Raw genomic sequence first — 16,092 nt, forward strand, 5'->3', positions numbered from 1 at the left:
CCCCATCACTTGAGCTAGGTGCTCTACCCTAGAAGAGATGCCACAAGTCAGAAAGCAGATCATAGGCTTTATCTGGAGCTAAGCAGCGACTCTGCTGAGGCAGCTGCCCCTTGCTTGGGCGCGAAACTCGTCCTGAGCCCCGACTCTCAGGGCCCAGCGCGCGAGCGCGCGCCGGCAGCTGTGCTGACGTCAGAGGCGCGAGCCGGGCGCTCCAGCGGCCGCTACCCACCGGCAGTCTGAACTCGAAGTTCTCGTGCGCGAGCAGCAGTAAATATTTCTGGAAAGCGCTGCGGCAGGACGGCGCCATGTTGGTCGGATGACGTCACGACTAAGCCCGCCTTCCTGCGAGGGTTTCCGGTTCGGCGCGGAGCAGGCGCAGTGCGGGCTAGAAGGCCCGGAGGTGGAGGGGGACTAAGGATGTTGACCTGGGTTTTGTTGGTCAAGACTTCAGCCGGACCCAGGTATCCCGCGAGGCTGAGCCGGTCCTGCATTTTCCCATTACTTGCAAGCAGACGGAATGTTGGTTTTCTCGCTTTGGGTTACTGATAATCAGGCTTCTTAGGTTGAAGTGAACTATATCTGTGACAGAAAAGGGCACGAGTTAGCTAAATAGCGTGAGCTGGCCAAGGCTTCAATCCTGGCTACTGTTCATTTGCGCCTCTTTTTTCCTATATGTAAAATTGGGCAGGAGCACATGCGCCACTGTGCTGTCCCTGCTGCTTCCCCACGACACCCAGTTCCTATTTTTGCAAGCACAGAGCAAGGCCCATAGCACCTAAGATCTGCTCTCTAACTCCCTGCAAGTGGGTTTATGCCAACACAGAACAGGAGAGAGAGAGAGAGCCTAGTGGGAGGGGGGTGGACATCAGGGAATTTCACGAGAACACAGAGAAATGTGATCATTAAAGTCACTGCATGTATTTAAAGGCAGTTAAGAACTGGCAGTGCCAGAGACAGGAGAGCCTGAAGCTTTGTAAGAAGGTCCTTGTACCTAGAGAGGGAAACCCGTGTTGGGATGGGGAACACCAGTGAAAAGGCTCAGCATCCTAGCTACTCCAAAAAAAAAAAAAAAGCATTTCTGTCCAGCAACCCTGTCCCCCCGTCTGCCCAAAAAGTAAGATCCACTTATAACATATTAATATTTATTTATGGCTTTTTTATACCGGTGTTCGAACATCACATCGGTTTACATATAACAGGTGAAGTAGCAAAATACATAAAATGGAAAACAAGGCAAACTAATGGGGAGGAAATGGGTAAGGAGAAAATAGATAAATAACATTATAAATATGTAATTTACAGTGTCAATAAGTACTGACTTTGAGGTTGGCAAGAGCAGGGGTATGGGTTATGTGTAGGCTTGTTTGAAGAGCCAGGTTTTTAGCTCTCTTTTTTTCATTTGTGGGGACAGGGTTCATTTCTTCTGTGGAGGTGGGGGGGGGGGGGTTTGCTGAGGGGTGTGTGCAGATCTGGGAGTCGTTGAGCCAGTGAAGGTCATGATTCTGTAGTGTCTTCTGTATGATAGTGAGAATTTGGTAGCGTATTCTAGAGGAGATAGGGAGCCAGTGGAGGTCTCGGAGAACATTTAGACGTGTTTTAGATGGACAAATATACAGTAGCCAGGGATGAAACCTTGATTATTGGCCTCACTGCTCACAAGTTTCAGCTTGTTCTAATTCAACTCCTTTTAGTATCTCTTACTATGTGTCTAATACATTTATATGCTTTTTTTTTTTTGCTGATCATATCTATGGTAACCCATATTTCCATCCTTCATTTTGTTTTTTAATGTAGCGGTCTGTACTCTAAAATAAGTGGGTGAAATTTTTCTTTTTTTTTTCCCACACTGGATATTATATTTTTGGTTTTTTTTTAATAAGTTTAAACATTTCTATCCTCTGCAGAATGTTAACAAAACGTTTAAAAGTCCCATACTGCACTCTACAAATATTCAAAAGCTTGCAAAGTTGATAAATGATGAAAAACATACTTTAATTCTCAGTGCTTTTTGTTTGGCAGATCATACTGTAACTGTATACTGGTGCCTTTTCATGAATGGGCCACAAAAATTAAAAAAAAAAGATTTATCAGGCCATAAGATGAACTTTTTTTTTTTCTAAAAAAGTGGCCTAAAATAGCCCAATGCTTTATTGTCAATTGGAAAAATGAAGAGGAGGCCTGAATTGCTGACAGGAAAACTGCCTTATTTATCAGTTCTGAAACCTTTATTTCTATATTTAAAAAGCACTATTTAAGTCAAAATGGTGGCCAAAATAATGAGAACAAGAAATCTGAAAGCTTTAAAAGCATTTCATGTTCATTAGCACTTTTGTTAAATCAATTTTAATGAAATCATGATATAAATACCTGAATTTCTGGTTATGTCACTCTTGGCAGAACATTTTCAGATTAGAAACAGGGTTTGACCTGGCTGAAATTCTGACATGGAAGTTACAGTTTGTAAAGATAATTATGACTATAATTTTGGAATATTTGAATGATGTTGAAGAGAATAACATATCCTTTAAAGCTGAAGCATCATAAATCATGTATCGTATTAAAAATCTTGGTATCTAAATTGAAAATCAATGCCTAGCTAATGACAGCAAAAAGCAATTAGCCAAATTCCCCTATGCCCCACTACTCCCCTTACTGCATCACTAACCATGCTGGTACAGTTCACTCCTCGACTGTCTCTGGTTACCGTGTTTTTCTATACCATGTTTCACAAGCGTAGCTGGTACTTTCAGTAAAAACAGTGGGGGAGTTTCATGTATCTCATTTGTACATGCTGTTTACTGTACAATTTTAATTACAGGCTGCTGTTCTATCTTTATTTTCCATGGGACAAACTGGGCCAGATCAAACTCCATGGCATATGTCCAAGAGTTACCTAAGCAGACAGGTGAATACAGTGTGTACAGTAGCTTCTATTCTGTAAAAATGTGATAGGACTGAAAACATGCACTGGAGTAGGGGCCACAGGAAAAACTGCCTCCCTCCCTGCATAGGAGATTTGACAGGAAGACCTGTCTCGAGCACAAGAAAGTGCTCTGTAGTTTGTTTGTTTTTTTGTCATTGGGAATTGTTTGGGAGAGGAAGACAGGGCAAACTGGCTTTTTCCTAGCGTGTAGATAGATGGACTCAGGACCAGTGAGTTTATGCTCCCCTGCCAGCAGATGGAGACAGAGCAGGCTGACTTCATAGTATATATAACCCTGCAGTGACTCCAGCCTGCCAGTATTCTCCGTCTCCAGCAGATGGTGGATGTACATCTCCTTATGGGGATTGCTTCAAGCTTTTTGGAAGAAGAAATCTGAAATTCTAAATTCAGGAAAATAAATCCCTGCTCTCCTGTGGTGATACCTAAAGGTCCCTCCCCCAGTTGAGAATCTCTGAGGCAATTTCCGTGGTCTCTCTGAGGTGTGCCTTGGTCCAGGAGCTGGGTTTCCCGGCGTGGACTAAGCTGCTAGTTCGGCTGATAGGCAACGGATTCAGGAGGCCGAGGATGGCAGTGACGGCAGATGCCCTCTCCCCTGTAGCTGGAGACCATCTCTGTACTCAGCTGGTAAGCGCTGAGCTCAGGTAAGGTTTAACAAAAAAAAAGATAAAGTTTTACCTGAATCGGAGACAGAGGGATTTCAGGAATTCTTCCAGTCTCCATTCTTGGTTCGCCACACTGATGTTCTTTCCTGCTCCCTTTAGGGTTGGAAAACTGGGCAGCCTTGCAGGTTGAGTGGCCCCCGGTGGGCTAGGCCCCCACACTTAGGCTTTTTCTTGCACAGCTCGAGGTAGGACATGGTGGCCGTTTTCACACTCTTGTGCGTGTCCTGCTGAACTCTACAGGCCATCAGCGTGCGCAGTGTGCGGGAACACTTTTCACGCACATAAAACTTTTACGCGCTTAACTTGGCACACAGTTTGTGCGTGTGCCATACCTCGCTTTCTTCTAGGCACTTGTTTTTTGGGCGCATTTCATTTTTGAGTGTGAGCCATACCAACACACTTTACCATAGCAATGGTGCCGGTAAGAAGAAGCCTAAGCGTCTTCTTATTTGTGTTGCCTGTCATATTAGGGCTTCTCAGCCTGACCTGGCTTCTAACCTGTGTTAGCACTGCTCAGACGCTCAGGGAGAGTCGTCTTCCTCAGATTTTGCTAAGCCTGGCTCTTCCCATTCTGATGCTGGGTTGGTTACGGTCTTGACTGGAGGGTTGCCAGACCTTGGTTTTCCCTTGACTGGCTCCTCCGCTGGCAAGGGCAGTTCTGTGGGACCAGCTCCAGTTCCTTCTGAGCTTGGTCTGGACCCAGCTGCTTTTTCTTGGGTGGAATTATTTCAAGGATTACAAGCCTTTCTTCAGGAGCAGTCCTCCACTTCCCCCATTTCTGTCTGGTCGGACTCTCAGTTGGTAGCTCCTCCCTCTTCCATTCCTATGTTTAAGCAGCACGGCTCGCCCTGGCTCTCTGCGGGTGTTCCTGACAGGAATCCGGATGGCACTGACGATGAGGTTGATCCTAATTCCCTGGAAGATGTGGAAATTCCTCCAGGGCTGGAACCAGGTTGCAGTTCTTTCATAGAAATGAACAGCCGGGCCTGATCGCCCAGACCTTGAAACAGCTGGGTGTCCCTGGTTTGGATACAATGTCAGAGCCGAGGAAGAATCCCATTTTGGTTTCCTTACGTAAAGCCTCTTGCTTTTTCCCTGTGATGGATGCATTCAGGAATTGATTGATCTGGAATGAGATGCCCCAGAGGCAAATTTTAAAGGGGGTCGGACATTGGAAGGCCTGTATTACCTGGATCTGGTTTTGAGAGAGAATTTGCAGTTTCCCAAAGTGGATGCTCTGGTATGTGCCGTTTCTAAGCGGACGACTCCCCCCATAGAGGGAGGAGCGGCCTTGAAGGATGTACATGATAGAAGGATTAAGGCTATTCTTAAGCGATGAATTTACAGATTGCCTCCTGTTGCGCCCTAGTGGCGAGATCTTTTCTGGTTCTCTCTCAAGAGGTTGATGAATCTGGAGGGAATTCCAGAGTGGTTATGGAGCCTGCTTCCGCCTTTTTAGCAGACATAGGCTATGATTTGGTCCAGACTTTGGCCAGAGGAGTGGCTTCGGTGACTGTGGCCAGGCATCAACTCTGGTTGTGAAATTGGCCAGCTTGATGCAGCTTCCAATCTCAGTCTTAACAAGATGCCCTTTAAAGGCTCGCTTTTGTTTGGGAGTGAGTTGGAGAAACTGGCCAGTAAGTGGGATGAGTCTTCAGTGCCTCGGTTGCCAGAGGATAAGAAACAGTTACAGTGCCCTTTTGGTATGAGGGGTTGTGTCCGAGGTTCCAGGCGTTTTCATTCCTACAGAGGGATGACCTTTCAGTGGATTAGGCCTTTCGGGAGGTCTCAGTCTTTTCGTTCCTGACAGCCCAAGAGAGGAATGGGCTTCGATGCTGGACCTTCCTGAGCTTCCCAATGAAGATTTGCTGACCCACCTTCCGGAACAGGAAATAGGACGTTTCACTCTCTTTTTTTTTTTTTTTATCAGAGGTGGGTCGAGATTACATCGGACCAGTGGATCCTGGAGGTGATACGCAAACGGTATGTGCTGTAATTTCGCAGTATTCCTGGGGATGTGTTCATGGTGTCCCCTTGCCAAACCCCGCAGAAGAAGCAGGCGGTGGAATTTATGCTTCAAAGGCTTCTCAGACTGAGGGCCTTGGTTCCGGTGCCCACATCTCAAGAAAGTATGGGGCGATATTCCATTTATTTTGTTGTACCCAAGAAGGAGAGCTCCTTTCGTCCCATCCTAGATCTCAACAGGGTCAACCATCACTTGAAGGTGACTCATTTTCAAATGGAAACCTTACGCTCTGTGATAATGGCATTGCATTCGGGGGAATTTCTGACTTCTTGGCTCTGTCAGAGGCTTACCTTCATATTCCCATCCAATTGGAACACCAGTGCTTTCTACGCTTTGCAGTGTTGGGGCACCATTATCAGTTTCGAGCGCTGCCTTTTGGTCCAGCCACTGCTACCAGAACATTTTACAAGATTATGGTGGTAATAGTGGCGGCCTTGAGAAAGGAAGGAATTCTGGTGCACCAATATTTGGATGACTGGCTGATTGGAGCCATGTCTCAAGAAGAGAGCCGCCTGGTGACACGCAGGGTGATCTCCTTATTGCAGGAGCTCATGTGGTGAACCTGACCAAGAGCAATCTTCAACCATCCCAGTTGTTGGAGTATCTAGGGTCTAGTTCGGCATGGGATAGGACTGAGTTTTCCTAACAAAAGTTCAGATCCAGAGATTAACGTCTCAAGCGTGTCAGTTAATGAATGCCATATGCCCGATGGTGTGGTACTACCTTCAGGTACTCTGCTTGATGGCAGCTACCCTGGAAGTGGTGCCGTGGGCAAGGGTGCATATGCCTCTTCAGCACACTCTGCTATCTCGTTGGAACCCGCAGTCTCAGGATTATGCGGTTCGTCTCCATTTGTCGATGGAAATCTGTTCCCACCTCCAGTGGTGGCTGTAGGAGGATCATCTGAAAAAGAGAGTTCCCTGTCCTCTCCGGCCTGGTTGGTACTCACGACAGATGTGAGTCTACACGGTTGGGGGGGCTCATTGTCCGGAGTTAACGGCCCAGGGGCATTGGAATACCGAAGAGTCCCACTGGAACATCAGTTGCCTGGTGGCCTGGGTGGTACGGCTGGCATGCTTGCAGTTAAGCCATAGGCTGCGGAATCGAGCAGTTCATGTGATGTCAGACAATGCGACGATGGAGGCTTATATCAATTGCCAGGGGAAGAACCAAGAGCCAGCAGGTATCACAGGAAATAGACCAGCTGATGGAATGGGCGGATGATCATCTACAGAAGAACCCGACCTCTCACATTTCAGGAAAAGACAACATAAGAGCAGACTTTCTCAGTAGGGAAAGTCTGGATCCAGGAGAGAGGATTTTGTCAGCCAAGGCGTTTCAGGTGATTGTGGATTGTTGAGGCCTTCCATTCCAAGACCTGCTGGCAACTTCTTGAAATGCGAAGGTTCCTCGTTTCTACAATCGCAGGAGAGATCTGTGGTCCCTGGAACTAGACGCTCTCGTACAGGTCTGGCCCATGATAGATTGCTTTTGCCTTTCCTCCGTGGCTCTTGCTTTGCAGGATAATTCACAAGATCGAAGGCCACGGGGGCTAGTACTCCTGGTGGTGCTGGACTGGCCGAGGCGTCTATAGTAATCAGGTTTGCGACAACTCCTTTTGGAGGCCCCCCTTCATCTTCTGCCACACATGGATCTGCTACAGCAGGGACCATTTTTTCACAAGGATCCAGCTCGATTCTGTCTTATGGTTTGGCCCTTGAGGGGGTTCGCCTGTTAAAGTGTGGTTATTCCTCTGTGGTGATTGCACTTTACTCCGTGCTCACAAGTTCTCCACTTCTTTGGCTTATGTGCAGGTTTGGAAAGTTTTTGAGGAGCGGGGTGTTCTTCCTCGTTCAGCTAAGAACCTTTTCATTCTGAATTTTTTTTGCAGGCTGGATTGAATAAAGGCTTGGCCCTTAATTCCTTGAAGGTGCAGGTTGCAGCTCTAGCCTGTTTCAAAGGCCTGGTAAATGGTATTTCTTTGTCGTCTCATCCTGATGTGGCCCTTCTTTTGAAGGGAGTGAAGCACCTTGGGCCTCCATGATGTTACCAGTTCCATTGTGAAGTCTTAATTTGGTGCTGGACTTTTTGCCAGGCCCTTCGTTCCGACCACTGCGTAGCCTTTCCTTACAGTTGTTGACTTTGAGGACTGTGTTCCTGGTGGCTATATGTTCTGTATGTTGGATTTCTGAGCTACAGGCCTTGTCTTGTTGGGAGCTGTTTCTTCGAGTGATTCCGGGGGCGTTACAGCTGCATACTGTTCCATCCTTCTTGCCCAAGGTAGTCTCAGACTTTCATTTGAATCAGTCCATCTCCTTGCCATCCCTGGATAAGGTCGTGGATGCGGAAGAGTTTCGCCTTTTATGCTCCTTGGATGTTAAGCATCTTGTTGTGCGGTATCTGGCGGTCTCTGAGTCTTTTCGAAAGAAAGATTGCCTGTGTTTTCTCCATGTCATGAGTAAGTAGGGCACTCCGGCTTCGCAGGCTACCATAGCTCATTGGATCAAGGAGGTGGTCATGGCCAAGTATGTGGTTGCTGGAAAACCATTGCCTACTCCGGTTAGGGCTCATTACACTAGAGCTCAGGCAGTATCATGGGCGGAGGTTAGTCTGTTGTCTCCTGTCAACATCTTTTTTTTTTTTTTTTTATGATTTAAGCTTTTTATTGAACCAACAGATAAACACATCAAACCGGGTATTCAATTGTCAAGTGAGAATACAGAATGAACAGTCGCAACTAAAATCAGAAATCAATCAACAATATAAAGAGTTCAGGCGTTTAGCCTGTCCCGTAACTTTCATGGTTCATTTAACCCTTACCCCCCCCCCCCCCCCAAGCTTCACAGTTATACAGAAATGAAAAGGAAAAACAAAGGCTTCCCACACCTGAATGCCACTAAACCATGGTAAGAGTCCCTGGGGACGCACAGCAACAATGGGTCCATACAGCAGCTGTACAATATTCAGGTTATCGATACCCCCGCCACTTTGGTAAGCCATTTTTGATAGGGCAGCCAGATTGATGTAAAGCGCGATATGCTTTTATGTTTACAAGCTGTAATTTGGGATAATAAATAAATCCTCCATACTTTGTGTTGGATATCCTTTAGCGTCGGAAGGTTAGGGGATTTCCACAAACGGGCTATCTCACAGCGACTGGCTGTGAAGACATATTGAACTAACTGGTGACTAGTTTGAGACACTCCAGACAGCCCCCCTCCTAATAACACTTGTGCAGGTGTGCAAACAGGCAATCCAGGTAAGAATTCACGTAACCAAGAGAACACCGACCCCCAAAACATCCTGACATGAGAGCAAGTCCACCACATATGCAAGAACGTACCCTCCTCTATACATCCTCTCCAACAGGTATCTGGATAGGAGGGCAGAAATTTATGCAGATGAGAGGGACACCGATACCATCTGTATAATAGTTTGTAAGAATTTTCGATTAGAGAGGCAGCAATATGTCCCCTGCCCAAATTCTGAAAAATCGATTTCCATTTTTGGGGTGTCCAGTTAACCTGCAGGTCCTGCTCCCAGGCCTTTTGAAAGGTATACATGGTGTCCTCTCGTATCAGTAACATTTGATACAGCCTGGATAATATTTTAGAACCACTGTGAGCCCTCTCACATAACTTTTCAAAATCGGACTCACCCTGAGCAAAATGTGTGGCCAGTAAATTAGTTCTAGCAAAGTGAGCCAATTGTAAGTAGCAGAAATTGGCCGACTCAGGCAAGTCATAAGCCCGCTGAAGGTCAGTAAAAGGGCGCAAAGAGGAACTACCCCAAACGTGCCCCCAGGTCAGAATTCCACGCCTCTTCCACACTGAGTATGCCGAGCTCTCAAAGCCGGGGCGAAAAGTTTTGTTGGTATGTATATAAGTGCTAAAATGATACGCCCTATTGCCCACCAGCGAAGCACCATAGCGGTGCCATACACTAAACAGCATGCGGGTGGAGGGAGGCAATACCACATCCAAATCTACCAGCCAAGTGTGTTTAGGTTGCCAGATAAAACTGTGGAGTGGATTATCACCAAGAAGTTCCTGAGTAAGAAGCGCCAATTGCTTCGGTCGTCTGGTAAGATGGAGGTCTACCAATTTTTTGAACTGGGCCGCCCTAAAATAGCAAGCAAGGTCTGGCACTCCCAAACCGCCCTTACGTTTAGGTTGGGTTAACACTCTCCGGGCCACACGAGGCCTGCGGCCCCCCCAGATGAAACTCATACAACACCGTTGCCACTGTTTTAACGCAGATACAGGGACCTGAACCGGGAGGGTCTGAAACAGGTACAGTATTTTAGGGAGAATAGTCATCTTGAAAACGGCCATTCTTCTTAGCCAGGAGATCTGGTAGCGGCTCCACTCCTCCATATCCTTTGCCAATTTACTCCAAAGAGGGGTGTAATTTATGTTAAATAAATCTTGAGTAGCACTCAACTGGATCCCCAAATATTTAATTTGTGATGTGGCCCATTTAAAAGGAAACAGCTCCTGCAGGTGACTAGCCGATCGGGAGTGTAAATTGATATTAAGTATCTCCGATTTAACCCAATTAACTGTGAAACCAGAAACCCTCCCGAAGGCCTCCATCTCCTCAATGACACCATCTAGAGACTGCGCTGGATCCGTGAGGGTAAACATTATATCATCGGCATACATAGAGATTTTGGCTGTGAGATCACCCATGGGTACTCCGGATATCTTCGTATTTCTGCGTATGCTGATGGCGAACGGCTCCAAAAATAATGCAAAAAGGAGCGGTGAGAGTGGACATCCCTGTCTAGTCCCCCTTCGCACCTCAAAAGGAGCTGAATAACCGCCATTGATTTTTAAACAGGCCCGGGGAGAATTGTAAAGCTGACCCATCCACTGCAAATAGGAGGCACCGAAACCCATACACCTCAATGTCTGGAAGAGATAAGTCCAGTGCACCCGGTCAAAAGCTTTGTCCGCATCTATTGACAAAGCCAGCGCAGGTAGTCTATGTTTTTGGGCAAACCATATGGTATCAATAATTTTATGCACATTATCAGCAGTAGTGCGACTCGGGATAAACCCAGATTGGTCGGCCCCAACCAGGTGAGTAATGAAACAATTTAAGCGATTCGCCAATATTTTTGCTAACAACTTAACATCAATATTTAGCAATGAAATGGGTCTGTACGAACCACAATCAGTAGGATCCCGGCCAGGTTTGACCAGTAAGGTAATCCCAGCCATATTAGTCTGAGCCGGCAGTGAGGAGCCTGTCCGAAGAGAGTTAAAAAACTTCAGCAAAATAGGGGACAAGGCCGCCGCAAATTGCTTATAGAACCGTGGCGTGAAGCCATCAAGTCCCGGCGATTTGCCCACCTTTAGAGAATTAATAGCTTCCTCTAGTTCTATGGACGTAATATCGCCATCGAGAAATTGCCTTTGAGCTGAAGTCAGCTGGGGAAGAGGTAGCCGGGAGAGGTAAGCTGCAACCGCGGCCGGCTCAATATCAGTATCCGCCTTATACAGGGTCGAGTAATATTGATGAAAACATTGTCTAATTGAGGTATTATCAGTGCAAAATCCCCCCGAGTGAGCCCTAAGTTTAGCAATGTGAGCCTGAGCTTGTTTCCTTTTAAGACATTGCGCTAAGTATCGGCCAGCTTTATTCCCTCCCTCAAAAAATTGCTGCTGGGCCCTTTCCAATTGATAAGCTATCCGAGCTGAGTCTAGAGCCCTGATCTTATCCTTTAGTACCTGTATATGATCCCGTAATACTGTAGAAGTCCCCCCTCCCCGCATATGATCCCGTTCCAATTTGGATAGATCTGCTAACAAAGTCTGGCGCTCCCGCTCCCGACATCGTTTGACATAGGATGCACGCGCTATGCAAGTTCCCCGCAATACACATTTCAGTCCTTCCCATACCGCCCCATCCCCCACCTCTCCTGTATCGTTAAGACGAATGTAATCCTGAATTTCCCGAGCTATCTGCTTCTGGAAAAGGTTATCCTCCAGCAAGGAATCATTCAACCGCCAAAATCGTTGGCCAGCATCAGACTGACCCACATCTAAGGTAAACCAAATGGGGGCATGGTCAGACCAGACTGTTGGCTCAATATCAACAGCTTGTACAGCGTTAAGTTTAGTTTTGTCAATCATAAACATATCCAATCGGGAATAACTATTATGTGGGGCCGAGAAAAAGGTATAGCAACGGGAAGAGGGATAACTGGAGCGCCATACGTCCACCCCCGCTATAAGGGTGAGGATCTTCCTTAGAGCTTTCCGAGCAAGGGCTGAGTCAGAACTAGATCCAGTAGAGTTATCCAGACGAGGATTGAGCGTTAAGTTAAAATCCCCTCCCATAACAACGCTCCCCATTGCATTAGCCGCTAATATCTGATACAACTTGAGATAAAATGCTTCCTTCTGAGAAGTGGGACCATATACAGAACACAAAGTATAAGGTTCCCCACCTATTACCACATTAAGGAGTAAAAACCTGCCCTGAGGGTCAAAGCATATGTTCTGCACTTCAAATTGTATATCTTTATGAAAGAGAATGCCAACACCCGAATACCTTGCACCAGGGGTTGCTGCCGCCCAGAATTGAGTTGGATATATATTAGATCGTAGTAGGCCCTCATACCACTGAAGAAGGTGTGTTTCCTGTAAATAAACAATCCCAGCAGATAATCGCTCCACCTCCTGGAATAAAAGCTTCCTTTTCCTGCCCGAATTTAAACCCTTAACATTAAGAGAAAGGAAGGTGATAGATGCCATTAGATGCAACATCCCTCACCACTCCCCGTAGGCGAGAGCGGTCGGAGCTTGCAGAATGAACCCAGCTCCGCCCAGTAGCAGACCGGACATTTCCCCTCCAGTTGTAGACCCAAAACCATGCTTGATCCAGGAAACCTTCCCTCCACAATAATAGTGTGGATACTGTGAAGCAAAACCCCCCCACCTGCCCCCACCCCCCCTCCCCCGAATACCCCGGATGGATTTCCACCCTCCAGGAAGAAGTTGGGAGGAAGAAACCATGCCAGAGGGCGGTGCTCTCTCTCTCTTGCCCCCGAAGCATCCCTTACTTACTACTGAACTGTAACGTGGAAAACTGAAAGTGACTGTACCCACGTTCTTGCCAAACCTAACAGGTAGCATGGATGGGAACATAGCATATATGCAGCTATAAAACCATTCTGTGCTTTACATAGCAGATATACTGTCCAGGCAGCTCAGGTGCCAACTGCAGCCACCCCAGCACCACTGGCATTTCTGCGAAGCCGACGTCCTCCGTTGTTGACCCGTTGCCATCGAGGAGTCGCTGGTTTAGAGTTGGTCAATCCCGCTTCTTTTAACGCCGGGAAGTCCACCTTGAGTCCCAGTTCTTTTAAGACCGGAACTGCGGAGTCCAGCGTGCGAATTTTATAGGATTTCCCTTCCGCCTGAAACCACAAGCTAAAAGGAAATAGCCATCTGTAGCGGATTGAAGCAGTGGTAAGTGCTATGGTGACAGGACGAAAAGATAAGCGCTTGCGTAGAGTGCTAGAGGCTAAGTCCGCATATATGGAGATTTCGTTGCCATCCCAATTCCACACTCTGTGGCGACGGGCTGCCGCTGCAAGCTTTTCCTTGTACGCAAAAGAATGAAAGCAGACCACGATATCGCGTGGTCTATTTCCAACTTGGGGTCCCAGGGACCTATGCGCTCGTTCAATCACCGGCTCAGTGGCCGTGCCCTCCTCTTCAGTCACCGGATCCCCCATGATCAGATGGCAAAGTTTTTTAATGAGACTTACACAGTCCTGGTACTCCTCCTTTTCAGCTACGCCCTTAAAGCGGAGGTTGCAACGTCTAGTCCTGTTCTCCAGGTCTTCTAGCTTATCCTCCAAATCTGTCTGAGCTGTTTTCAACCCTGCAACTGCCGTAGTTTGTTGCAGCCATCTTTCCTCCTGCTCGTCCAGCCGCGTGTCCGCCTCATCCAGCCGGCGGCCTAGGGCCGCTTGGTCCTCCCATATTTCCTGCAGCGTTTCAGTGATTTCATTTTTGAATCCCTTGATGTCGTTCCGCAGCTCCATAAACCAGGAGCGCATTTCGGCACGCAGCGGACGATCGGAGTCCACGAGCTCCGGATCGGGCCCCTCGGCCTCCGAGTCCTCCGACTCCGCTCCCGCCGCCATTTTGTAGTCCATGGGGTCCGGGACTTCGCCACCTTTTGTATAAGAATATTTTTTGAGGTCCACTGATTTTTTCTTCCCGGCCATGTTCCCACTGATATCCGCCGCTGGACAGGCTAAAGATCGCCGCAAAACGAGGGGTTTAAAGGCAAGTTTCTAGCTGAAATAGCTTCGGGGGCAGAGAGCACCGCTAAAAGTCTCCCGGCATGGGAAGTGACGTCACTTCCTGTCTCCTGTCAACATCTGCTGAGCTGTGACGTGGTCCTCCTTGCACACTTATTCCAGGTTTTGTCGTCTGGATGTGCAGGCCCGGGAAGATGCAGCCTTTGCATGTGCGACGTTGACTGGACTGCGGGCAGCCTCCCACCCTGTTGGGGAGTAACTTTGATACATCCCACTGATCCTGAGTCCACCTGCTACATGCTAGGACATGGAGAAATTACTTACTTGATAATTTTGTTTTCCTTAGTGTAGACAGAAGGACTCAGCTTCCCACCCTTGGCTGCACATGAGCGTGTCAATAGTCCTCCTGTGGGGCTCTGGGTCCCAAGGGATTACTGGTAAGTGTTCATCCAGCCCTTAGCTTGGGGTACCTAGAATCTTTCGTGAGTTCAGTGTTTATAGTTGGTTGAGAAGCAAGGAAAAACAAGCTGATCGGTGAAAAAACAGCCTTTATTGGAAAAAGCTTTTTCCAATAAAGGCTGTTTTTTCACCGATCAGCTTGTTTTTCCTTGCTTGTCAGCACCTTGGATCGGTTTCCGATTTGTTTCCTGAGTCTATAGTTGGTTGAGTACAGTTCTGGTTATCTATTTTTAATCATGTTTTTTGCTAGTCTGTCCTCAGTTGCTTTTGAAGAGAATACTGGCAGACTGGGGTCACTGCAGGGCTATATATACTGTGACGTCAGCTTGCTCAGTCTCCAGCTGCTGGCAGGGGAGCATAAACCCATTGGTCCTGAGTCCATCTATCTACATTAAGGAAAAACAAAATTATCAGGTAAGTAATTTCTCCATTAATATTAATATTCAGATTGTGTTTCCAAACCTCCTCATGATGTAAAAGTTTATTCAGTGCATACTATACGCTCTAGCCGGCCACAGATTTATAGTGAGCCATTTAACAATACTTACAGTGATGCTAAATTTTCTACAATATAGTTGTATATGTTTGTGTTATAAATATGCATGTAATTGTAGTTATATTTTTAGTATGTTTTATTAGTATATATCACTGCTTGTATGTGCTAGGAATTTAGTTTTTTTCTAAGATATATTGTATATTCATAGCTGTAATGGTCCTTAGGAAGACAGAGCATTTATGGTGTTACTGAGTGCAGCACAAAATGCAAACTATAAATAAACATTGCTCTTTAAATGAGCAGTCAGTAAACACTTAGCATCATGTGGGAGGAAATAAAATCCCTCCTCTTTGCAGCAATTGGCTAACTTGCTTTTCAGTGACTGGTTGGTTGTGCTGTCAGTGTTGGACCTGCGACTTTTTAGACCAAGGAGGACTTGCTGGGCTGAGCTCAAAGGAAAGGGAGAAGGGTTGTAACAGAATCCCTGTAACACTCGTAAGTAAACATTTCAAAAAAGCAAGCCATGATTTAACAATATAGCTCTCTGTAGCAGTAGACAGTCCTTGAATAGTGATGACATTCAGATGTTGTTAAAGCTATTTCTTTTGCTCACTATTATGCGGTTCTCACTGTTTAACATGCCTCCTGAGCTTCACTGACACCGTCCACATTTGTTTGTTGCACTGTTAGGATCACAGCAACACTTGTTTCATAGAATGGGTGTGGGCATTTTGTTCTGCCTACATATAGTTGGAATTTTGAAAACTGCAGTCTGTTCTGTAAATAAAGTTTTCTGAATCTGCTTGCAGCAGGACTAAGAATGAAATATGGTATAACAAAAGCTTGGTGCTAAGCAAACGGTTTTGTTTTGCTTTTATTACAGACTTAATTCAGCCTTGATTCAAGTGAGGACAGCAGCTCAAACCTTTCCTCCTGGCTGCAATCAGGTTCCTATGACAAGCCATGACCAGTGATAGAGCAGGAGCCAAAACCTGGGTCGGTCCTGTGGGGGATCTAAAGAAGAGCTGGCAAAGCTGGGCCCAGGAACGTATCAGCTATCAGCAGCATAACCCATTCAGCAACCAGAAGGGCGCCGCCCTGACTGTCCATTACCAGAGGAAAGATCCTGAATATGGGAGACCCACACACGGCTCCAAAACCGAGCAGAGAGGCAAAGAGGCGCACAGGCACGTGGGAAAGGAGGTGCAGGAGCTCTGTTCT

At 46.7% G+C, this 16,092-nt stretch overlaps 1 protein-coding gene and 1 long non-coding RNA gene across 5 annotated transcripts in view; one reads left to right on the forward strand and one right to left on the reverse strand.

Moving 5' to 3' along the window:
* The window catches only part of TRMT11 (tRNA methyltransferase 11 homolog), a 157,719-nt gene extending 157,340 nt beyond the window's left edge, over positions 1–379 (reverse strand). For 2 of the 3 annotated variants that reach the window (XM_029596682.1, XM_029596684.1), the window contains exon 1: positions 230–316. Coding sequence is in view for 1 of the 3 variants with exons in the window: in XM_029596683.1 (XP_029452543.1) it covers positions 230–307 (78 nt within the window). In the remaining 2 variants the exon portion in view is untranslated. Of the gene's footprint in view, positions 1–229 lie in introns of all 3 variants that reach the window. The other variant, XM_029596683.1, reaches the window with a different exon arrangement.
* On the forward strand, positions 324–15,816 carry LOC115088425. Of its 2 annotated transcripts, XR_003855774.1 has the most exons (4): positions 324–461; positions 2,819–2,905; positions 15,251–15,366; positions 15,755–15,809. It is a non-coding gene; the product is annotated as an uncharacterized LOC115088425 (long non-coding RNA). The 2 variants fall into 2 exon arrangements; XR_003855775.1 differs by lacking the exon at positions 15,251–15,366 and having other exon boundaries at positions 15,755–15,816.
* Positions 15,817–16,092: the final 276 nt, after the last annotated feature.

This window comes from Rhinatrema bivittatum, chromosome 3 (assembly GCF_901001135.1).
Source record: "Rhinatrema bivittatum chromosome 3, aRhiBiv1.1, whole genome shotgun sequence".
NCBI lineage: Eukaryota > Metazoa > Chordata > Amphibia > Gymnophiona > Rhinatrematidae > Rhinatrema > Rhinatrema bivittatum.